This window comes from Callithrix jacchus, chromosome 18 (genome assembly GCF_049354715.1).
Source record: "Callithrix jacchus isolate 240 chromosome 18, calJac240_pri, whole genome shotgun sequence".
NCBI lineage: Eukaryota > Metazoa > Chordata > Mammalia > Primates > Cebidae > Callithrix > Callithrix jacchus.
The window spans coordinates 16,145,298-16,170,819 of NC_133519.1; the positions used below are offsets into that span (position 1 = coordinate 16,145,298).

The 25,522-nt window shown below is 42.3% G+C and overlaps 1 protein-coding gene and 1 pseudogene across 25 annotated transcripts in view; one reads left to right on the top strand and one right to left on the bottom strand.

Annotated features, from left to right (window-relative positions):
- Positions 1 to 25,522, bottom strand: part of GON4L (gon-4 like) — a 96,976-nt gene that overhangs the window by 20,462 nt on the left and 50,992 nt on the right. For 23 of the 25 annotated variants that reach the window (XR_013529405.1, XR_013529404.1, XM_078355864.1 and 20 more), the window contains 7 exons: positions 21,477 to 21,517; positions 20,146 to 20,249; positions 14,353 to 14,551; positions 13,931 to 14,017; positions 12,493 to 12,664; positions 10,796 to 10,940; positions 8,345 to 8,495 (listed from right to left, as the gene is read on the bottom strand). Coding sequence is in view for 23 of the 25 variants with exons in the window: in XM_078355864.1 (XP_078211990.1) it covers positions 8,345 to 8,495; positions 10,796 to 10,940; positions 12,493 to 12,664; positions 13,931 to 14,017; positions 14,353 to 14,551; positions 20,146 to 20,249; positions 21,477 to 21,517 (899 nt within the window). In the remaining 2 variants the exon portion in view is untranslated. Of the gene's footprint in view, positions 1 to 8,344; positions 8,496 to 10,795; positions 10,941 to 12,492; positions 12,665 to 13,930; positions 14,018 to 14,352; positions 14,552 to 19,893; positions 19,977 to 20,145; positions 20,250 to 21,476; positions 21,518 to 25,230; positions 25,345 to 25,522 lie in introns of those variants that run through there. The other 2 variants (XM_017966344.4, XM_035279554.3) reach the window with 2 other exon arrangements.
- LOC103789016 (small ribosomal subunit protein bS21m pseudogene) lies at positions 9,537 to 10,651 on the top strand (annotated as a pseudogene).

The window sequence follows — 25,522 nt, forward strand, 5'->3', positions numbered from 1 at the left end:
TCAGAAATTGCTAGGCAATATTAACTGGCTTTGCCCCACTCTGGGCCTTACAACTGATAAGTTGTGAAACCTGTTTTCTATCTTAAAAAGCAATGCAACCTTGGATTCTCCCAGGTATTTAACGCCTGCAGCAAAAAGGGAAATTGAGGAAATAGAACAAACCATTTCTCACAGGCAACTAGATCGCATAGACCAGCACTATTCAGTTCAATTGTTTGTTTTTCCCACTAAACACTTCCCTACAGGGTTAACAGGACAGATGACCCCAGAGCTATGCTTTATAGAATGGGTATTTTGCTCACATAGCAGGACTTAAACACTATCTCCCTATATCCAGCTGTATCTCCCTATATCCAGTAAAGTCATCTATTCCGGCCACAGACGATGCAATCAGTGGCTAGGAAATGACCCTGATAACATCAGGATTCCTTTAAGTAAAAAGCAATTCGAAGCAGTATTGCCATTATCTATGGACCTGCAAATAGCACTCTCTGATTACACAGGACATATAGAGCATGTCCTTTCTGGTGACAAGACTCTTCAGTTCTATCTCATACTTCTGTGGTTTTGCCAACAAAAATAATTCATTTCCCCATACCTAATGCTTTAACCCTGTTTACTGACAGATCTGATAAACATGGAAAAGCGGCTCTGGTGGAGACCATAAAATTCCTTCACTCGATCTGGATTTACTAGCACTCAGAGAGCTGACAATGGAGCTCTGATACTGGCCTTGGAAACTTTTTCCACTCAGCCCATCAATATTGTTAGTGACTGCTTGCTCTGTTTATACAGAACCTTGAGACGGTCCTAGAGCCCACCCTGTGTGCACTTTTTCTTCGGCTTCAGCAATTGCTAGATTAATGCACACATCCTAGTTTTATCACACATATTCGAGCCTACAGCTCACTGCCTGGCCCACTGGCTTATGGCAATGACCAAGCAGACCTACAAGTTACAACATCACTGCTTGACGAAGCCATGCAATCATATCGATGTTTCCACCAAAACTGGAGAAATTTAACTAAACAATTTCAACTTACTTAAAGACTAGCCAAACAAATTATCCTGCAATGCCCAGATTGTCAGCTCACAGACATGTCCCCTCCTTTAACACATGTTAACCCTAGAGGACTAGAACCTAAAATTAAAACTGATAATGGTCCAGCTTATGCCAGGTTACAATTTCAACAGTTTTGCCACATGTGGAACATGCAACATTCCACAGCCATCCCATATAACCCCAAAGGACAGGCCATAGTAGAACGTGCCCTCTGCACCCTTAAAAATATGCTCAGAAAACAAAAAAGGGGAAGTATGAGTAAGGACCCTGCAACACTACTAGCACAAGCCTTATTTACCCTTAATTTAAAAAACTTAGATGACAAATTTCAGCTATAGAAAATTACTTTGCTATAACCTCTCAAAGACATAAAACCTGCAGTTTTGTGGAAAGATGTAAACAGTAATGAATGGTGTGGTCCAAATGATTTGCGAGCCCCGGACCTCATCTAGGGGATGCTGAAGACAGTGCAGGAGGCTAAATGAATCCTGTTCCAGACACAGACACTATTCACTCCAGATAATCTGTTCCTTGCTATGCTCTCTGTTGTACACTGCAATTCGCGTAGGGTATTGATCTTTTTTATGCTCGTGCTTTGTCTACAACCTGTACCTGCTACATTCTATTGGGCTGATATCTTATATCTATCTGCCTTTCTTTAGCCCAGTCATCTGGGAAGACACCCCCTTCTCAGCCTCTATTACCATAACTGTTTGGCTGGGAAGGATAGATTTACCCCCTGTGGGGTCCCTCATTAATGGCACACATTGGACTAAGGTGCCAGATAACACTACATATCACTCCACTATCTTCCCACTGTGTGCAAGTTATAAAAATTCTAACCCTTACTGTCTACCTGCTCAAACACAATTATGGCTACATTATGGTAAAGGAAATGTCTTAGCAGTCTTAGTTACAGGTAGCCTCAAACCGGGCAATGCAATCAATACCACTTTCCCAAACATTCCTTCCTGTGCTAAAGAACAAAGCTGGAAAAGTAATTAATTCCACTTTAACTGGGAGGTCTATCATGGGGAATAGGCCCGTAGCCTCCAGTTAGGCAATTATAGTATCTTAGACTGGAGCCCCCACAGCCATTTACAGGGCGATTGTACTAATGTCTGTGTCTACCGTGATATCAATGAGAGTTTTGCAGCCATGTTCCATTCCCCTATAATTTGGGCCGATAGGGGGATGGGATATCCCAGACCCCAAGCAGGTCCACGCTACCCCAAGACACTCTATGGTGCCTGGGACATCTTAGCAGCCCCCTTAACACCTGGCATGGGACATATCATAATTCCAGTCACAATTATTCTATGACTTTTTTCATAATCACACTCATCCATATGTTTTCCTTACAGGAACTGATATTTCTGTTATACCCCAGAACTCCATGTTTGTGACCCGAGTGCAGGGACAGGCTTGGTTTACCTCTTGTATCTCTAATTACAATATATCTAATTTAAATGTTACTAGTGTCATGGTATTGAGGAGACAATCTGAGGCTTTCCTACCAGTCAATTTAACACGCAAGTGGCAAGGTTCATCTGCCCTTGCCACCTTAGAATGTGCCCTGTCCCAGGTCAGACACGAAAGATTCACAGTTAAACTTACAGCCTTTATAGTCTCAGCCACAGTCATCCTAGCAATGTTGGATGACTAGTGTTGCTATCGCATCTATTACTGAATCAGTGTAAACACCTACTTTTGTAGACAATTTGGCCAGAAATGTGTCTAATGAGCTTCTCTTACACCAGGGTATAGATCAAAAGATTTTTGCAGGTCTGTAAGCACTCAAGGCACCGTTGGAATAGTAGGGGAGTGACAAGATGTACTGGCATTCTGACAGCAGTTAAACTGTGACTGGGAGCATAAGCACATCTGTGTTACCTCTCTACCTATTGACTCTACCAGTCGATACATAGTTGGGATAAAGTCAAACACCTCTGGAAGAACTTTATTTCTTTTTTTCCCCCCACTATCTCCTGTTTCCAGGATCTGGGGAATTTTCAATGATAATTTAACAGCAGATGTAAAGCAACTTAAAACTAAAATTCTAGAATCCCTAAATGCTGTAGATCTACAGGCCTAACAAACAGCCATATGGAAGGGTATGTGAGAACCTCTCTCCTGGATTGACCCCTACCTCCTTGATTGGAAAAGAATGTTACTGATTATACTCATATTTGTCTTATGTTATATACTAATTCTAGGATGCAAAGCCGGAATACAAGCAGTGACTACCATGCCTGACAGACCTGTTGCTGGACACATTTGTGCTCTTCAATCAACAAAACCTGATGCAGAAAACAGAAAAGGGGGATATGTAGGGGTTCACTCAGGGTGGTGGGAAAAATTGTAAAATAGACACAAACCTTAGAAGACCAGGAGGTTTTTGCAAAAGTCTCAGGAAAGAATGAGCCAAAGGTGAGGGTTCTTACCCAGAGGCAATTAGGCAGGAGTAGGTACGAAGGAAGGCTTATCTAAAGAGCCTGTTTACTCATGTATTCCTAAGACTGACCTTTGAACATCCATGGGCACATGACTGCTCTCTACTCGGCCCAGGGAGGAGGGGCGGGGTTGGCAATGTAATTACCCACAATAGTGTTTTGCTTTAGGCCTCAGAACCTGACCTTTAATGATTCCTAGGACTATTCTCTCCAGCGAAGGCAACCACGTTAATTATCCACAAATGTGTTCACTCAAAGCCTCTGTCATGAAATCCGGACTGAATAAATGCCTGGAGTGCCAGCTGGTCAGGGCCATGGCTGCTAACTCTTTACTGGGCTCTTTTCTGTGTCTGTGAGTGGCCTGGCCACCTAGCCCGCTCTTTCACTGGGTCAGGGTCTGCCTGTAGGACCCGAGACACACACACACACACACACACACACACACACACACACACACACAACCACATACAAAAACATCTATGTACACACATATAAATCACATATGGTGAATACTTATTACATTTTAAATTAAACTAATCTCTATTTAAAGATTTTATAATGATTCAATATTTTCTAACTGATGATCTCCATTCTGGCTGCTGGGAAGGGGAGAGTTTAGGTCGTAGAGAGAAAAAGAAGGAGATGGTCAGAGCAATCTTATGTAAGATTTGATCCTGCTCAACAGCTGTAAAGACAGTGTCATAATCTATACCTTGGACACATCAAAGCTTCCTTTTAAGGAAATCATGGTGTGAAGGGCATTAGAAGGGAAAAAAAAAAAGATAAACTGAGCAAATTCAGTTTTAAGAGTAATGTGGTGGCTCACATCTATAACCCCAGCACTTTCAGAGGTAGGCAGATCACCTGAGGTCAAGAATTCGAGACTAGCCTGGTCAACATGTTGAAACCCCATCTCTACAAAAATACAAAAATTAGCGAAGCATGGTTGCATGTGCCTGTATTCCCAGCTCCTCAGGAGGCTGAGGCAGGAGAATCACTTCAACCCAGGAGCTGAAGGTTGCAGTGAGCAGAGATCAGAGATTGTGCCCACTGCACTCCAGCCTGAGAGACAGAGTGAGACTCCATCTCAAAAAAAAAAAAAAGAGCAAATGAAAATGAGAACTGAACTAAAACCACTAATACACCAGGCACAGTGGCTCACGCCTGTAATCCCAGCACTTTGGGAGGCCAAGGCGGGTAGATCATAGGGTCAGGAGATTCATCCTGGCCAACATGGTGAAACCCTGTCTCTACTAAAATACAAAAAATTAGCTAGGCATGGTGGCGCATGCCTATAGCCCCAGCTACTGGAGAGGCTGAGGCATAGGAATCATTTGAACACGGGAGACGGAGGTTGCAGTGAGCACCACTGCACTCCAGCCTTGCAACAGAGCAAGATTCCATCTCAAAAACAAATAAAAAAACCACAAAAAATACCAGAGACAATAAGCATCTGCTCATCCAACATATACAGAATGGTTTATTTTATTTTATTTATTTATTTTTTTTGAGACAGAGTTTCACTCTTATTACCCTGGCTGGAGTGCAATGGTGCGATCTCGGCTCGCCGCAACCTCCATCTCCTGGGTTCAGGCAATTCTCCTGCCTCAGCCTCCTGAGTAGCTGGGATTACAGGCACACGCCACCATGCCCAGCTAATCTTTGTATTTTTAGTAGAGATGGGGTTTCACCATGTTGACCAGGATGGTCTTGAACTCTTGACCTCGTGATCCACCCGCCTCAGCCTCCCAAAGTGCTGGGATTAAAGGCGTGAGCCACCGTGCCCAGCCATACAGAATGTTTTCTATGTCCTGGGCACCGTGCTAAAAGCTAAGCACACACATGAGAGAAGCAATTCCTGTTCTCAAGGAACTTACAGACTAGTGGGAGACAGCCAAGCAGATCAATACTGATATCCTACATTTTAAAAAGTACAAAGAAAGCCAGGCACAGTGGCTCACACCTGTAATCCCAGCACTTTCGGAGGCCAAGGTGGGCAGACCACTTGAGGTCAGGAGTTCAAGATCACCCTGGGAAACATGGGGAAACCCCAACTCTACTAAAAATAGAAAAAATGGCCAGGTATGGTGCCACTCACTTGTAATCCAAGCTACTAGGGAGGCTGAGGCACAAAAATCACTTGAACCCAGAGGTAGAGGTTCAGTGAGCCTGAATCACTCCTCTACACTCCAGCCTGAGCAACGGAGGAGTATTTGTCTCAAAGACCAAGAAGCAAAGAAACAAACAGAAAGTACAAAGATGTGCATAGAAAATGACACACAAGTCAAACTTGAAGAAAAAAGATTTTTTGCAGCAGAATATGGTTTATCAAGCGCCTTAGCACCATGGATGAAACTAGACAAATTCCAAGGCATATTATCATGAATTTTCAAAACACTGGAGCCAAAGGAAAAATCCTACATGCTGTCAGAGGTTGGGAAAAACAGGAGTTACACGAAGATTCAAGAGTTAAATGGGGCCATGGCTCATGCCTATAATCACAGCACTTTGGGAGGCTAAGGTGGAAGAATTACTTGAGCCCAGGAGTTCCAAGACCAGCCTGGGCAAAAAAAATGAGACCCGTCTCAATTTTAAACAATTTAAAAACAAGTTAAAAAAAAAAAAAAGCTATACTGGAATGTGTTCCACTAAAGAAAGGAAGTACAATAAAAACAAAGATGTGGAATTCAGGAAATAAGATCCAACACAGTAAGAGGCAAAAAGAATTCCCAGGATGATGGTGAAGAAAAAGCCCAAGAATTTATCAGTACCGCAAGCCAGGAGAGTAACACACTTAGAGTGGAATAGTGTCAGAGGGCTCAGGGAGCAATTTCTTCAAGATGAAAATACGGAATATCTAGAAGGCCTGACACACTGAAAGGAGATTAAGAAAATTTAAGTAACCTGTTGATCTGGGAATAATTGCATAACAAACTCAAGTCCAGCCCTATCCCCCTAAAAATACAATTATTTACTCCAAGAAAAAAAAAAATGTTCAGCAGGAAAGGCAAGGTATCACAATAACACAGTTCAGCTGTGAAGAGCATCTACACAGTCCTTAAAATCTTACAGTGTCAATTCTGAATTCAACCTAACCAAAACTGTGACGTAATTACTAGCGAGCAGACTGAAGAGCAGAAAATGTGGATGTTTGAAGTGGGAGTGAGGAGACAGGTAAATCCTCAGCCTTCCTGGTTTATGGTTAATAAGTAAGACCTAAATCCAATATATCAGGAAGTGGGAATTAGAGGCTGAGACAAGAGGACTGACTAAGGCCAAAAATTTCAGACCAGTCTGAGTAACACAAGGATACTCCATTTCTAAAAAAATATTTTCTGTTAATAGCCAAGCATGGCAGCTCATGCATATAATCCCAGCTCCTTGGGAGGCTGAGGTGAGAGGAATGCTTGAGTCCAGGAGTTTGAGGCTGCACTGAGACATAACTGTACCACTGTATTCCAGCTTGGGTAGCAGAGTAAGACCCCATCTCAAGAAAAAAACAAAAACAGGCCAGGAGTGGCACTTCGGGAGGGCAAGGTGGGTGGATCACATGAGGTCAGGAGTTCGAGACCAGCCTGATCAACATGGTGAAACCCTATTTCTACTAATAATACAAAAATTAGCCACGCATGATGGCACATGCCTGTACTCCCCACTACTCAGGAGGGTGAGGCAGGAGACTCCCTTGAACCCAGAAGGCAGAGGTTGCAGTGAGCTGAGGGACAGCAGGGGGTGGGGAGTTGGGGAGAGAGAGCATGGAGGGAAATGCCAGATATAGATGATGGGGAGGAAGGCAGCAAATCACACTGCCATGTGTGTACCTATGCAACAATCTTGCATGTCCTTCACATGTACCCCAAAACCTAAAATGCAATAAAAAAATGCACTCCAGTCTGGGTGACAGAGTGATACTCTGTCTCAAAAAAAAAAAAAAAAAAAAAAAAAAAGCTGGGCATAGTGGCTCACGCCTATAATCCCAACACTTTGGGAGGCCAAGCTAAGGTAAGCAGACTGTCAGAGGTCAGAACTTCAAGACCAGTCTGGGCAACAAAGTGACACCGCATCTCCACACAAAATAAAATAATTAGCTAGGCTTGGTGGCAAGCACCTGTAGTCCAAGGTACGAGGAAAGCAGAAGTGGAAGGATCACTTGAACCTAGGAATTTGACGCTGCAGTGACCTATGATTGTGCAAATACTCTCCAGACAGGACGACAGAGTGAGAACCTGTGTCTAAAAACACAACAACATAAATAAATATTTAAATAAAAAAGAAGAAACTGGGCACGGTGGTTCACACCTGTAATCCTAGCACTTTGGAGGCCAAGACGAGTGGATCACTTGAGGTCAGAAGTTTGAGACCAGCCTGGCCAACATGGTGAAACCCTGTCTCTACTAAAAATAAAAAAATTAGCCAGGCGTGGTGGTGCACACCTGTAATCCAAGCTAGTCAGGAGGCTGAGGCAGGAGAATCATGTGAACCTGGGAGGTGAAGACTGCAGTGAGCCAAGATCGCACCATTGTACTCCAGCCTTGGTGACAGAGCAAGAGTCTGTCTGACAAAAAGAAAAAAAAAGCACGTAAGTGGAATACTGTATACCATTTATAGAAAGTCCAAGACAGAGAATATATTATAGGGAAACACGGATTTGTGAAATCTTTTAAGAGGATGAGGATAATCTAGAGAAACACAATGAATCTCATGTATAAGTGGGAGAAATTAGCTTTAGATAAAAGAAGGTCCCTCTCTTCTTTGACAATAACAAGAGGAGAAAAGAATGGGTACCTATTGGTGAGGTGCCCCAATGGCGCATGAAGGAAACACTCACTTTAATGATGTTGTCTGGAGCTCTGTTCATGTTGAGGTTCTTGATTCTCACCGTCAGTTGTCGGGCAGTTTTGCAGGTTAGAAGATACTTGCTAATCAGAGGATTAGGAAACTCAGTCCCTTCAAAATGCTTCAGTCCTAAAGCTAACAAACTGAGAAAAGAACAGTGACACTAAATCTCACTTCACAGTCCTTCCTTCTAAAAGACCTCCCTAGACTGACACAATTTAAAATCTACTTTTTCTTTTTTCTTAAGACAAGGTCTCACTCTGTCACCCAGCCTAGAGTGCAGTGATGCAATCACAGCTCACTGCAGCCTCTACTTCCTAGGCTGAAGCGATTCTCCAGTCTCAGCCTCCCAAAGTGCTAGAATTACAGGCATGTGCCATGGCATGTGGCCCAATCTACCTTTTCATATTTTTCAGACAAGGTCATGCTCTGTTGTCCAGGCTGGAGAGCAGTGGCATGATTACAGTGCACTGCAGCCTTGACTGCCTGGGCTCAAGTGATTCTCGCACTTCAGCTTCCCAAGTATCTGTGACTAAAGACATTTGATACCACACCTGGCTACTCTTTTTCCTTCATTATTTGTAGAGACCGGTTCTCACTATGTTGCCTGGGCTGATCTTAAACACCTGGTCTCAAGCGATTCTCCTGTCTCAGCCTCTCAAAGTGCTGTTATTACAGGTGTATGCCACCATGCCTGGCCAATCTACTTTTTCTAAATCTAATTCTTGTACAAGTTGGTGACTACTCAATAGAAAATTTCAGATACTTAGTGATTAAATATTATGAATAAGAATAAGGCCAGGTACAATCACGCCTGTAATCCCAGCGATTTGGGATGCCGAGACAAGCGGATCACTTGAGGTCAGGAGTTCGAAACCAGCCTGGCCAATATGGTGAAACCCTGTCTCTACTAAAAATACAAAAAATACCCAGGCATGGTGGCAGGTGCCTGTAATCCCAGGTACTCAGGAGGCTAAGGCAGGAGAATCGCTTGAACTTGGGAGGTAAAGGTTGCCACGGGCTGAGATCATGCCACTGCACTCCAGCCTGGGTGACAAGAGTGAGACTCCATTAAAAAAAAAAAAATTGGTTTCCATTTCTGGTAATGAGACGCCTTCAGATCGGTTAGGTACTGAGCACACCAGCCTCTAGAGTGAAGACTTAAATCCAAGGTCAGGGCAAAACATCTGAAGTTCATCACAAGGACTGTGATGGTACAGGAAGGGAACATGGAAAGTGCATACAGGAGCCTAAACAAAATCCTCACTATGGATGGGCTCACTGAGGACATTAAGCGTCAGCGGCATTACAAGAAGCCATGCTGCCGGTGACAGAGGGAAAGCTATGAAAGGTGCCAGCAGATCTACAACATGGAAATGGCTCAAAAGATCAACTTCCTGATGTGAAAGAATCAGGCAGACCCATGGGGGAGGACTGATGAGGCCTGTGGATGGGACACCCAGTGTGAAACCCTCAGCCAGTTCTGTCTTCCTCTCTTTTCTTTGTACAATCCCATTTCCTATTACCATTCTCTACAATAAACTCAATGACATGTTTAAAAAAAAACAAATACTTCACAATGACATGGGAACATGAGAAACTAGGCATAAATCATTAATAAACGTGAAATCATGATGAGCGGTATACTAACAATAGAAGGAAGTTCCAAGAGAATACATTGGAGGGGAATGATTCTAATAAAACAAATAGAAAATGAATGGGTACCCTGTCAGACAAATTAAACTGGCACCAATGCTACCCTCTGACAACATATATAATCATGGTTACATATACACATATGTGGTGATAACAGTGCGGCAATCCACACAATGGGCCATAAAAATGTTCATAACCTGGCTGGGCACAAGGCTTATGCCTGTAATCCCAGCACTTTGGGAGGTCAAGGAGAGAGGATGCTTTGAGTCCAGGAGTTTGAAAGCAGCCTGGACAACATAGAGAGACCCTCATCTGTAAAAAAAAAAAAAAAATACAATAAAAAAGAAATTAGCCATGTATGGTGGCACATGACTGTGGTCCCAGCTACTCCCGTGGAGGCTGAGGTGGAAGGATCAAGACTGAAGTGAGCTGTGACTGTCTGGGTGACAGAGTAAGACCCTGTCCCTAAATAAATAAACAAATAAATAATAGCATAAAATAAAAGCGAACCTCCTGCCTTGGCCTCTCAAAGTGCTGGGATTACAGGTGTGAGCCACCAGGCCTGGTCTAAAATGCTTCAAAATTGTCTGCGACATCCCCCAAAAAAGCCGTATTTGGCACTGCTAGAACAAGCATGTCCTAGAGAATGCTGCTGATCTATACTGCTTTTCCTTGTCTTTTGTGTCTGTGTCTTATACAAGTCTTACTTCCCCTAAACTCCTCAAAGGAACTGTAGCTTCTCCTTGGGATATTCTGCTGTTTTGACCCCCCCAGAGTAAACACTTACTTGTCCTCAGCCTTGGTGAAGAGGATCTTATCCTGGGGATTCTTTGCCTTCAGGGAACACACTGGAAGTAACTCTGGATACATGAAAACCTTGCTTGTGGCCAGGATCCAAGCCACTTGCTTTGGCAAACAGGGAAATTCACTGGCTATAAGAAAATAAATATCTGATAAATCAACTTCTAGGAAAAAGAGGGCTTCATAAAAGCCTGTAAATGCATTTTTGCATTTAGGTAGAGCTGTCCTTATCTAACTTGATTCTTTCCCATCTGCCCACCATCCCCAAAAAGTTTCCAGCCTTTCTTAAGCTAATATTATGTCAAAGGAGTCCCATTCAACGGCAATACTAGTTGATTCACTTATTCTTTCTGTGAGGAACACTTTATTCACTAAGTAAAACAAACACTTAAAAAGCACCTAGTGATACCTGGCACATAGTGTATGCTCAAAAATTTTTACCTCCTTCCCCCTTTAAATCCTTGAAGGATTTAAAAAAAACAAATACTTCACAATTACATGGGAACATGAGAAACTAGGCATAAATCATTAATAAATGTGATTTTTATGATTTCTTCAACAATGCTTTCTTCCAGGATAAGATGCCAACTTCTTTAATCTCCCTCACAAATCTGTATTACAAATTTTACTTTTATTTGATCCTTACTTAACTTTAAGTTCTCCCAGATTCCTCCGGAGGTTGGGAACAACAGAACCATAAAAGGAATGAGACAATTCAGTCTCATTCATTTCTGTCTCCCTCTCTCAGACTCTCAATTTCAGGCACCTCTGCATTTCTACAGACAAAACTACTATATCCATATTTCTTCTTCTGTAACTGTTATTTTTATATTTCTAGAAGAAAAACAGAGTACACTAGATGTGCAAGGTATTACTATAATTTGGTGTTAAATCAGGTTTTCATTACCATTTCATATCATTTAATACAGCTATTAAAGTAGTTAGGGATCCATGTCTATGATATAATATATATAAATTCAACTATACTCAATTTAACGATAAGACTCAAGGATTTAAAATAGAATCCAAAGACAAACCCAAATCCAGAACAAACCACAACTAATTTGCTGTATCAGGAAACAATCAGAAGCAAATATTTGGCTTAAGTAAACGGCAAACATTTTCTCAAAAAAATACTAACTCAATCCAAGGTAGAATCTACCCCTGCAAATTTCTTTAAAATATTGAACATTGCAAATGTACAATCTCTAACTTGTGCCTACCTCCCAAATCAACATTGAATTCAGAATGGAGATATCACTTACACTATAGTCAGTAGGGTAAATACAATTCGTTGATCTTAATGAAGAGTAAAAACCTGAAGATGACCAAATTTTACCACCTGACTTTCATCTTTACCAGGCCCAGTTTGTCTTCATTTGCCTCTTAATACGTACCCCTCATATTGCTGAATTCCAATTCTTAGCACTGAGCCTCAGATCTCTACCTCCCATATTCCTATCCTGTCCACTGCCTCCATGCCTTACCCAGGCCCAGAGATTATCATGTAATTCTAGAACTCATAATGAGTACAAAGGGAGAATAAAAGAGAGAAGGAAGAAATGACAAATGTCCTGTGTCCTCCATTCTTAGGTAAGTATCCTAGGAAGTTATCTATGGGATAAGATTCCCACCACCTCTCACCGCAAGTAAAAACTTAAAGCTGACACATCTGTCTCCTACCAGTCTTCTTGACAGTTTTATGAGGGCTGCAGTCAATGCTGACATGTGTGTTGAAGTCTTCAATAAGCTGCATAGCTCCCATCAAGTTACAGGGTTGGAACAGGGTCTGAAACTTGGGGTTGTACTGATGGTGAAGGGCGATGGAGCTTTGAGCAAAGGTTCCCAGCTCTTTCTGGGAAAAGAGGACACAAAGAAGATCGAAGACAATTCCAGACAATACCAGCAGCCTTTAGAATCTAAATGAGAAGCTGGCCTTCCTACTACAAGATAAAAATGGGTAAAAATCATCATAAAGTCTTTTGCAATAAACTACTCTCTTAAGATTATGCCTGAGTTCTCAGATGTTCAGGGATTATATTCTTGTTTTACTTTTAGACTTAGTGTTTCTCATTACGGAACATATGTTCTAGCTCCTGAACTAGAAAAATGAACTTCTGACCTCAAGTGATCTGTCCATCTTGGCCTCCCAAAGTGCTGGGACTATAGGCGTGAGCCAGTGAGCTCAGCCACCGGTATTTTTATTTTTTGAGACAAAGTCTTGCTCGGTTGCCCAGGATGGAATGTAGTGGTGCAATCTTGACTCACTGCAGCCTCTACTTCCCAGGTTCAAGCGATTCTTCTGAATCTACCTCCTGAGTAGCTGGGATTAATTACAGGCACCTGCCACCATGCCCAGCAGTACAGTAGAAACTGAATTTCGCCATGTTGGCCAGGCTGTTCTCAAACTCCTGACCTCAAGTGATCCAGCTACCTCAGCCTCCAAAAGTGTTGAGATTACAGGCATGAGTCACTGCACCCAGGCAAGAATTAAGACTATTACTTTAATTTTATTTATTTATTTATTTATTTATTTAGAGACTGGGTCTCACTCTGTCACCCAGGCTGGAGTGCAATGGCATAATCTCAGCTCACTGCAACCTCTGCCTCCCAGGCTCAAGCCATCCTTCCACCTCTGCCTCCTGAGTAGCTGGGACTACAGGCCTGCACCACCATATCTGGTTAATTTTTGTATTGTTTTGTAGAGACAGGCTTTCGGCAGGCTGACCCAGCTGGTCTCGAACTCCTGCACTCACACACTCTGCCTGCTTTGGCCTCTCAAAGTTCTGGGATTACAGGCGTAGCCACCATGCCCAGTCTCAACACCTATAAAAGGAACAGTGGTACCAAAAACCTATAGGTTGGATCTAAAGATGAGTAGGACTCAATAAAAATATCAGAAGGACAGTATTAAGAAAATTGAATACACTCCTTGTCCTTTCATGGGAATGAGTGGCTTATGTTGTCCTAGCAAACACAGGAAGCCTTAACAGAAAGTAGGCAAAGCAATCAAAAATACCCAAAAGAATATAGGTTATTATCAGTGAATAACTGTGAGAAATAACCTGCCAAGCTAATTTCATATTCTAGTCTTTAGAATTAGGGATATTTGGAACCTTACAAGAAATATCCTGGTGGTACTGGCCTCCGAATTGAGATTGGGGTTGCAGGTGGCAAGAAGGTGGATTTGGGTCAAGAGCTGAACGTGCTGGGGAGAGAAAGAAAATAATACAGTGACATGTTATGACATTGTCATTTTAGGAACCCAGCGAGGTTTTCCTTTTTCTTGGATACTGGATCTCCCTCTGTTACCCAGGCTGCTGTGCAGTGATGCAATCATGGTTCCCTGTACCTATGCAACTATCTTGCATGTTCTGCACATGTACCCCAAAACCTGAAATGCAATTTTTAAAAAAAGGAGATACTATGGTTTTAGCAGGTAGTAAGGTTAACTATCTCTGACTTTTACAAAGCTGTTCATTTCTGGCCTCAGAGTTAGGCTGTGGTATAATCCAACATTAACATGACCAAGAAAAGTATTACCTGCTGCATCTGCTGCTGGAGTCTCTTCCTCTGTGCTGGGTCCAGAATCAGAGTCTGATGAACTTTCTCACTCTGGGGTTTAACCTTCTCTACCTCCTGCTGTTGTTTGGCTGAAGATTTCTTCATCTTCAGCTGTTCAAATAGCTCCTTCACTGTCCGATGTTGTTCATTTAACAGGTTGGCCAGTGGTTCCTCAAACCTATTCCCAACAGGGAGATACCTAAATTTGAGTGTTTCCCTAGATCTGCAACACATCCAATTCTTTCCAATGACGAGCAAAGAGCCTGAACAATTTTCATTCTCTACTAATCCCCCATCTCACTTTAACCAACAATCAAACTCCCAGCCTATCCAAGTCTTTTCCCAAAGTAGTTAGCATGCATCAAACATGAGGATTCTGTATTATACTTCATCCCATTCTTCTGCAATTACTTCTCTAAATAATATACAAATAAAGAAAAAAGTAAACAAAAAGCTAGGAACAGAGAAATCTCTGGATAAGAAAGCAGCCAAGGAGCTGGTGGGAACTCGTCATTCTCATTTCCGCTCCCATTTACTTGTTACTCCCATCCCAGGTTCAGCTTGTCCCATCTCCCTATCCACTCAAGCTACACTGCCTTGCCTTTTTTTTCCCCCAAAATTTTAAGTTCCAGAATACATGTGCAGGATGGGCAGGTTTGTTACATAGGTAAATGTGTGCCTTGGTGGTTTGCGGCACCTATCAACCCATCACCTTGGTATTAAGCCCAGTTGCATTAGCGGTTTATCCTGATGCTCTCCCTCCCCCGCCTCCCCACCACAGGTCCCAGTGTGTGTTGTTCCCCTCACTGTGTCCATGTGTTCTCATTGCTTAGTTCCAACTTATAAGTGAGAACATGCAGTGTTGTTTTTCTGTTCCTATGTTAATTTGCTGAGAATAATGGCTTCCACCTCCATCCACGTCCCTACAAGGGACATGATCTCATTCCTATTTATGGCTGCACAGTATTCCATGGTGGATATTTACCACATTTTCTTCATCCAGCCTATCACTGATGAGCATATGAGTGGATTCCATGTCTTTGCTATTGTCAATAATGCTGCAATGAACATACATGTGCATGTATCTTTATATACCCAGTAATGGGATTGTTGGGTCAAATGGTATTTCTGCTTGTAGGTCTTTGAGAAATCACCACACTGTCTTCCACAATGGTTGAACTAATTTACATTCCCACCAACAGCGTGAAAGCGTTCCTATTTCTCCATAGCCTCACCAGCACCTGTTTTGTTCTTTTTTTTTTTTTTTTTTAACAGAGTTTTGCTGTCGCCCAGGCTGGAATGCAGTGCTGTGATCTCGGCTCACTGCAATCTCTGCTCACCTGGTTCAAGAGAGTCTCCTGCCTCAGGCTTCCAAGTAGCTGGGACTACAGGCACCCACCACCATGCCTGGCTAATTTTTGTATGATTTTTTTTGTAGAGGTGGGGTTTCACTGTGTTAGGATGGTCTCAATTTCCTGACCTCATGATCTGCCTGCCTTGGCTTCCCAAAGTGCTGGGATTACTGGTGTAAGCCACTGCACCCAGCCGTTTTTTTCTTTTTTTTTTTTCTTTTGAGATGGAGTCTTACTCTGTCACCCGGGTTCCCAGGCTGGAGTGCAATGGTGTGATCTCAACTCACTGCAACCTCTGCCTCTTGGGTTCAAGTGATTCTCCTAACTCAGCTTACCGAGTAGCTGGAACTACAGGCATGTGCCACCAGGCCTGCCTAGTGGCTAGTCTGATTTTTAGTAGAGATAGGGTTTTGCCATGCTAGCCAGGCTGCTCTCAAATTTCTGACCTCAGGTGATCCATCTGCCTCAGCTGCCCAAAGTGTTGGGATTACAGGTGTGAGCCACTGTTCCTGGTCCACCTTTTGTTTCTTGACCTTTTAATAATTGCCATTCTGACTGGCACGACTTGCTTTCTTAACAAGTCAAAAATCTTCTAGCATAAAGCAGGAAAAGGATATATTAAAATAACTAAAGTATTAGTAGTTCACACGAACAGAACTGAGTGGTTAGTTCAAATACTGCTACTCCTACTACTTTCCATGAAGGTATTTTCTTTTAGCACTTTAAATTCCTCTTCCTGGCTGGGTGCAGTGGCTCACACCTGTAATCCCAGCAATTTGGGAGGCCAAGGCAGGTGGATCACTTGAAGTCAATGGTTCAAGACCAGCCTGGCTAACATGGTGAAACCCTATCTCTACCAAAAATACAAAAATTAGCCAGGTGTGGTGATGCATGCCTGTAATCCCAGCTACTCAGGAGACTGAGGCAGCAGAATCACTTGAACCCATGAAGCACATGTTGCAGTGAGCCGAGATCTCTCCACGGCACTTCAGCCTGGGCGACAAAGCAAGACTGTCTCAAAAAAACAAAACTAAATAAATTAATTAAATAAAATAAATTCCTCTCCTAAGGTTCCTAATCCTAACTCCCCACCCATACCCTCCTGAGAGACTATTTCCAGGGCTGAAGCAAAAATTCAAATACCTAGCATATCAGTTCTGAAGTAAAAGTAGAATAAGTAAGATACCTAAGTGATTAAGCACATGCTGATACCTTACACAATCAGGATAAGATCTGTTGATGCAGCTATAACAAGCACGTTATCATCTTGCAAGGAATCCCAATATTACAGCAATAAATAACTTTTTTCAATTAACTATCAGGGATAAAAATTATGTTTTCTTTTATAGTACTTACTGTGGTTTTGGGCGGCACAGGGTAAAAACCTAAAGCCCATCTATACAATCTTTTCTGAGAACTGAAAACTCAAACATCTGTACTACTATCACTGAAGAAACAGAAGAGCAGAAGCATAAAAAAGCAGATAATGGAAACATAGCCTGCATTAGTTTTATTTATTATTATATATTTTTTGAGATGGAGTTTCATTCCAGTTGCCCAGGCTGGAGTGCAATGAAGCAGTCTCAGCTTACTGCAACCTCCGCTTCCCAAGTTCAAGTGATTCTCCTGCCTCAGCCTACCAAATAGCTCGGATTACAGGCACCCACCAATACATCCGGCTAATTTTTTTTTGTATTTTTAGTACAGACAGGGTTTCGCCATGTTGGCCAGGCTGGTGTAGTTTTGGCCTCCCAAAGTGCTGGGATTACAGGTGTGACCCACCATGCCTGGCCTACAATGATGATGATGATTATTATTATCACTCTGAGACAGAGTCTTGCTCTGTCACCCAGGCTGGAGTGTAGTGGTGCAATCTTGGCTCAATGCAACCTCCACCTCCCAGGTTCAAGTGTTTCTCCTGCCTCAGTATGCCGAGTAGCTGGGATTACAGGTGCATGCCACCAGGCCCGGCTAATTTTTGTATTTTTAGCAGAGACAGTGTTTCACCATGTTGGCCAGGCTGGTCTAGAACTCTTGACCTTGGGTGATCTGCCCACCTCGGCTTTCCAAAGTGCTGGGATTACAGGTGTGAGTCACTGCACCCGGCCTTGCTCTTAGCTTTAATAAGTATTACTTGTATAACTGATAAGAGAAGCACAGATAACTCACTTTCCCAGAATTTTTGTTTTGTTCTTTTTTTTCTTTTCCTCTCTGTCTCTATGCTTCATTGTATTTTAAGATGTTTTTTTTTCTCACTTCTTGGCCTTTTGGCTAAGAGCAAGTGAAGATATTTTTAGTATCTATGGACTTACAGAATCTAGGATGTTTTATTTAGTCAAAGATTAAAACAGGTTTGTATTTGCAACAGAAAGAGAAGCAGGAGCTACTCAAGTACAGTCATGTGCCACACGATGTTTCAGTCAATAATGAACCACATATACACAGGTGGTTGTGTAAGATTACTGTATCTTTCCTAGGTTTATATACATAAATACTTACTATTGTATTACAAATGCCTACAGAATTCAGTAGAATACAGTAACATCCTGTACAGGTTTGTAGCCTGGGAGCAATACATTATACCATATAGCCTAGGTATGCAGCAGGCTAAACCACCTAGGTTTATACAGGTGCTTTCTATGTTCACACAATGATGAAATCGTTTAATGGCACATTTCACAGAATGTATCAACATAAGAGATGATATAAGACTGTAATCCATTGCATAACAGAAGGTAACTGAATTCTAACAGGAGTTTTTAATTATTTCGATACTGCATAAAATTTATTTATTTATTTTTTGAGACAGAGTCTTGCTCTGTCACCCAGGCTGGAGTGCAGTGGTGTGATCTTGGTTTACTGCAACCTTCGCCTCCAAGCAATTATCCTGCTTCAGCCTCCCAAGTAGCTGAGATTACATGTGTCCGCCACCACACCTGGCTAATTGTATTTTCAGTAAAGATGGGGTTTCACCATGTTGGCCAGAATGGTCTGGAACTCCTGCCCTCAGGTGATCCACACGCCTCAGGCTCCCAAAATGCTGGGATTACAGGCTTAAGCCACTGTGCCCAGTCTCTACTTCCTACATTTTATAAAGTTAAAGAGTCGCTCAGTAGAACCAAAATACATTTATAAACCAAATCCCATTATATGTTCCCAGGATGAATGGTTCCATTCCGCTATACCAGAATTTTGTTCTATAAACTATAACTTAAAATAATGGGACAAATACTGACTTAGTAATCTTGAGATTTTTGGTGTAGTTGTATTGTGATATTCGTTGTAATGGAAAATGACTGGTAATTTCTAGTTTTCAGACATTGGTTGGCATACCTTATCTTTTTTCACTAAATTGAAAGCTCCCTAAAGGCCTAGGTTTCAGATGGATCCCAAGCTCTCTACTTAGTAATGCTATTAAGTTCAAACACAGGATTAAGTAGAGGGTCTGTTCCCCTTGCTTTGTTCCACTTATGGCACAAACTTCATTTTGACCTCTAGCCATCCACCTAATGACTACATGCTGCTACTCACAATGGGTAACAACTGAATACACTGTAGATGCAAGTCCACCACAAAATGGGGAAAAAATTAAAGCCTCTACTTTCTGGATGCTGTGACACAAGTTCCAACTTCATGCAAAAGGGTCAGCACAAATGTTTCAGACTCCTTACTGCAGGTGCTTCAGGGTTTGATCCACTAATGCCTAGGTGACTAAGAAATTTTCAGTCACCAGGCAGGGTGGCTCAAGCCTGTAATCCCAGCACTCTGGGAGGCTGAGGTGGACGGATCACGAGGTCAAGAGATGGAGACCATCCTGGCCAACATGGTGAAACTCCGCCTCTACTAAAAAAAAAAATTAGCTGGGCGTGGTGGCATGCACCTGTAGTCCCAGCCATTTGGGAGGCTGAGGCAGGAGCATTGCTTGAACCAAGGAGGCAGATTGCAGTGAGCCAAGCTCGTGCCACTGCACTCCAGCCTGGTGCCTGGCAACAGAGCAAGACTCTGTCTCCAAAAAAAAAAAAAAAAGAAAGAAAGAAATTTTCAGTCACATTTAGCAGATGTTAATGTCACATAAAAAGAACAAAAGAGACAGACTGGATATTACAATATTGGGTAGTTTGTGTGGCTGGCCACATAAAGTCCTACATACCTCTCCAGCACCACTCACCTGGAGAAGCAGATACGGATGCCAGCTACTGTTTTTTCTCCCTTCCCAAACAGATACAGCTTGGCCTACAGCTGCACTGCCCCATAACAAGGAGATTTTCACTTGACACCTAACTCCTGACAGGGCTCTGCATCCTTATATCAGTAACAGAAGCTGGTTGGGGACGAAAAATTGTTAATTGCAATTTCTGAAAACCTTTTCAGAAATAAACTTTTCCTCTATTCCAAATTTCAAGGTCTTCAACTAGCCTACCGTAGAGCTTGAGGGGTGTTAAAGTTAGGTCGAGGCTCAGCCACACGTTCCTCCTCTTCTGGGCCATCATCTTCCATGTTGGAAAATCCCATCTCATCTTGGAACTGTGGGCAAAGGAAAAGGAAGGTTTTCCTGGGGAATGGGCCTCTTGAATGCTGCTCTAGTATTAGGAAGGAAGAGTGAGAAACTATAGATTACAAGAGTTTAATAATTCTGGAACCCAGAAAAAGCCTACTTCAGGACCTTTGTCACTTCAGGACTCCCACACACCCACAGTTTGTCACTTCAGGACCTTTGTCACTTCAGGACTCCCACACACCCACACTTGGGATGGCTCTAATGACAAGAAAGAAGTCGCTCAACCAGTCAACTTGCAACAGTAAGGACTGAACAAAGGTAACTCAAAATTATCAATCTCTCTCTCTCCTTTTTTTTTTTTGAGATAGAGTCTTGCTCTATTGCTCAGGCTGGAGTGCACTGGCATGATCTGGGCTCACTGCAACCTCCGCCTCCCAAGTTCAAGCAATTTTCCTGCCTCAGCCTCTGCAGTAGCTGGGAGTACAGGCACCCGCCACCATGCCTCACTAATGTTTGTGTTTTTAGTAGAGACAGGGTTTCATCATGTTGGCCAGGCTGTTCTCAAATTCCTGACCTCAGGTGATCCACCCATGATGGCCTCCCAAAGTGCTGGGATTACTGGCATGAGCCATGGCACCCAGCCTCAAAATGATCAATCTCTTAAACAGAAAGATCTTTTGAGACAAATGTATGAAAAATGTAATTATTTGTGCACAAAGTAGTTTAAAACTAGTTGACAACCGTTAAGGACACACAAATGACAGTAGGGGAAGCCATCAGAAGTTTTCCAGGGGTTAGGCATGCTGGCTCTCACCTATAATTCCAGCATTTTGGGAGGCCAAGGCAGGAAAACTGCTTGAGCCCAGGTAAGACCCTGTCTCTACAAATAAAATAATCAGCTGGGTGTGGTGGTATATCCCAGCTACTTAGGATTAGATGGAGGACTGCTTGAGCCTACAAGGTCAAGGCTGCTGTCAGCTGTAATTTTACCACTGCACTCCAGCCTGGGTGATGAGCAAGTCCCTCCAAAAAAAAAAAGTTTCAAGGAAAATTTTAATAAGAACAACATACATGTGTATAATCTAATCAGAAAAATTCCCTTGTCACTATATTATTTCCCAGGGAGACTAAAAAGAGAATTGGTTCAGTCAGACTCTCCTGTCCTAGAGGGAGATCATAGAGGCCAAATGGCACATGTTGCTGGAGAACTGACTTTTTCAATCCCATGTTCTCACTTGAAGATCATTACTCACAGTTTCAAACAGCTCTTCCATCAGCTCATTTACTTCCTTTTCTGCAACAAAGCCAAACAATATGGTGTTGGTATAAGTTAGATTTTACAATAAGGAGGAATTCCATGAAGACAATGTATAATGTTTTCAACAAGGCATGACAAATTCTTCGTATCTATCCTTTTTTTAAAGACAGGGTCTCATTATGTCACTCAGGCTAGAGCGTAGTGGAGTGATCTTGGCTCACTGCAACCTCCACTTTCCCTCCCTGGCCTAGTTGATCATTCCACTCCAGCCCCCCAAGTAGCTGGGAATGCAGATGCATGGAACCATGCCAAGCTAATTTCTGCATATTTTATAGAGACAAGGTTTCTCCATGTTGGCCAGGGTGGTCTCCAACTCCTGAGCTCAAGCAATCAGCCCCACTCAGCTTCCCAAAGTGGTGGGATTACAGGTGTGAGCCACCACTACTGGCTATCCTTCATTTATTTATTCAAAAACATTTAGTGAGCACTAACTATACTTCAATCCCTGTTTTAGATGCTTGGGATATATGAGAGAACGAGAGAGACAGAGAACGGCCTGACCAACATAGATAAATCCTGGCTCTACTAAAAATACAAAATAGGTGGGTGTGTTAGTGCATTCCTGTAATCCCAGCTACTTGGGAGCCTGAGGTAGGAGAATCACTTGAATCTGGGAGGCAGAAGTTGCGGTGAGCCAAGATTGCACCATTGCACTCCAGCCGGAGCAACAACAGTGAAACTCCATCTCAAAAAAAAAAAAAAAAGACAAACAGGAGGAATATAAAAAGCAGATTTGGGTTCAATAAGGAAAGTATTAATTGAGGAGGTGTTCAAGTTTAGGATATACTATCTGCAGAATTGATGAGCTCCCTGTCACTGAAAGTATCCAAACAGAGACTAAAAGCCCACCTCAGAGAAAGTGTAAACAAATTCTCAAGTGGGAGGAAAACGTAACCACATGGAGTTTTTCAAATTCTGTGATTCTATGCTTTTTAACTTTAGTTATCCATATAAGGATAAGTCCTTTTAAAGGGACTATAATCAAACATGATGAGACACAAGAGGCAGGAAAAAAAATTTAAAATTCTACCCCAGCTTTCACTTATAATTACAGAACTATATGACTAGAAAGACGGTCCTTCGTTTACTCATCTCTATTTGACTGGCAAATACTGCCACTAGCTTTACAGCAATAAACACACAAAACTATTGAGGAACTTACAGTCTAGGGGAGAAGACAGATATTAAATAAGCAATTATGAGGTGATATAAAAGGACAAAAAGAGTGGTAAGGGAGTGCAGAGCAAGAAGATCGATCCTAATGAAGGAGGATCTCCCTGAGAAATTATATGTAAACTGAAGAAAGTAACAACCAAAAAGGGAAGGCAAATATATTCCAGGCTGATAGCTAAATTTAAGATATTTTTGTGCTTTAAGCAGATGTTTCCTGACTAGCATATGACACTGTTGACCACCCTGTCCTTCTTGAAAGACTCTTTTTTTGAAACAGGGTCTTGTTCTGTTTCCCAGGCTGGAGTGCGGTGTCATGATCTCTGTTCAGTGCAACCTCCACCTCCTGGGCTCAAGTGATCCTCCCACCTCAGCCTCCCAAGTAGCTGGGACTACAAGCATGTACCACCACACCTGGCTAATTTTCATTTTTTTTTTTTTTTTGTAGAGACAATGTTTCACTATCTTGTCCTATCTTGGCTGGTCTTGAACTCCTGGGCTCATGTGGTCATGAACTCCCGCCTCAGCCTCCCATGTGCTAGGATTATAGCCACTGTGACCCAGCCAAAAAACTCTTCCTTTGGTTTCTACAATACTAGATTTTCTAGGTTTTTCTTGTACTTTAAGTTTTCTCAAAGCCTAAATCCTCGAACATTTTCATTCTACATTTTCTTTGATTTGCTTTCCTATCAATGCTTCCACTATCATTGTCATAATATACCAAAATAAATGGCTGGTGCAGTGGCTCACATCTGTAATCCCAGAACTTTGGGAAGCCGAGGAAGCTGGATTGCCTGAGCTCAGGAACTCAAGACCAGCCTGGCAACATGATGAAACCCCATCTCTACTAAAATACAAACAATTAGCCGGGCATGCACCTATAGTCCCAGCTACTTGGGAGGCTGAGGGAGAATCGCTTCAACCTGGGAGGTGGAGGTTGCAGTGAGCCAAGATCACGCCACAGCACTCCAGCCTGGGAGACAGAGCGAGACTGTCTCAAAACAAAACAAAAGAAATTAACAAAATAATAAATAAATAAAAGATCTTCATAAAGGAAATAGTATTCTAAAATTAAAAGCAAGGTGGGCCAGGCACGGTGGCTCACACCTATAATCCCAGCACTGTGGGAGGCCAAGGCAGGCGGATCACAAGGTCAGGAGTTCGAGACCATCCTGGCTAACACAGTGAAACCCTGTCTCTACTAAAAATACGAAAAACAAACTGGGTGTAGTGGCACGTGTCTGTAGTCCCAGCTACTCGGGAGGCTGAGGCAAGAGAATTGCCTGAACCTGAGAGGTAGAGGTTTCAGTGAGCCAAGATCGTGCCACTCCAGCCTAGATGACAGAGCAAGATTCCATCGCAAAAAAAAAAAAAAAGGCAAGGTGAAAGATAAAAGACACAATAAAGCAATAAAATAAAATGTAAGTTCTAAAGGATTGTGTTTACATAATTCTCTTTAGTTAGGTTTCTCTTGAATGCTTATAAAGCTCTCTGCATGAGCTGGTCAAGATCCAGCATCTTATCTTCTCTATGTCATGTATATTATTCCAGTACAGGGGAATGCCTACGTGCAATAAAAAACTATATTTTTTTACTTTTCATTCTCCCCATAAGTAGAATTTCTTCAGGATGAAATATGTTTTCTTTTTTTTTTTTAGATGGAGTTTTGCTCGTTACCCAGGCTGGAGTGCAATGGCACGATCTCGGCTCATCGCAACCTCCGCCTCCTGGGTTCAAGCAATTTTCCTGCCTCAGCCTCCCGAGTAGCTGGGACTACAGGTTCGTGCCACCACATTTGTCTAATTTCTTTTTAGTAGAGACAACATTTCTCTATGTTGCCTATGCTGTTCTCAAACTCCTGAGCTCAAGCGATCTTCCAGCCCCAGCCTCCCAAAGGGCTGGGATTACAGGTATAAGCCACCATGCCTAGCTCAATGATATAATTTTTTAAACAAGTAACTCAAGCCAAGTTATCATAATTGTTTTCCATACCTCCAGTCTTGTTCTCTTTATCTAACAAATTAATACATTAAACTGGTACTAAATCAAAGTGATCTTTCTAAAATCCAAATCAGTTCCTACTGATTTACTGTTGAAACCTCATTTTCGTTTTGTTTTGTTTTTTTCTTTTGAGGTGGAGTCTCACTCTGCTGCTCAGGCTGGAGTGCACTGGTGTGATCTTGGCTCATACAACCTCCGCCTCCCGGGTTCAAGTGATTCTCCTGCCTCAGCCTCCAGAGTAGCTGGGATTACAGGTACCTACCACCACACTCAACTAATTTTTGTATTTTTAGTAGAGACAGGGTTTTGCCATGTTGGCCAAGTGGGTCTTGAACTCCTGACCTCAGGTGATCTGTTCGCCTCTGCCTCCCAAAGTGCTGGGATTACAGGCCTGAGCCACCGTACCCAGCCTTAAACATCATTTTGAGAGCTTAAAGATCCTCCACGATATAAACACTACCTAATCTTATCTATCACTTCTGTATCTTTTCACTCATGTAAACCACCAAAATACTTACTATTTTCCAAACATACTTTTTGATGTTTTACAATTCTGAGGTTTGCAGATGCTCTTCTATTTGCAATATTCCTCTCTGTCTCCATTCACCAAATTTCTTATTCCTCCTTCAGAACTAAGATAAAAAACCATTTCATTCTGCAAATTCTTTCCTAAGTTCTCCTACCCTACTCCATATCACACTCTAGGAGAGGACACTCTCTTTTAGGCCATTAGTGTATCTTACATAAAATCTGTTACAGCATTTATCACCGTATTGTAACATTTTCTGCTTCTATCACTCTACTAGGCTG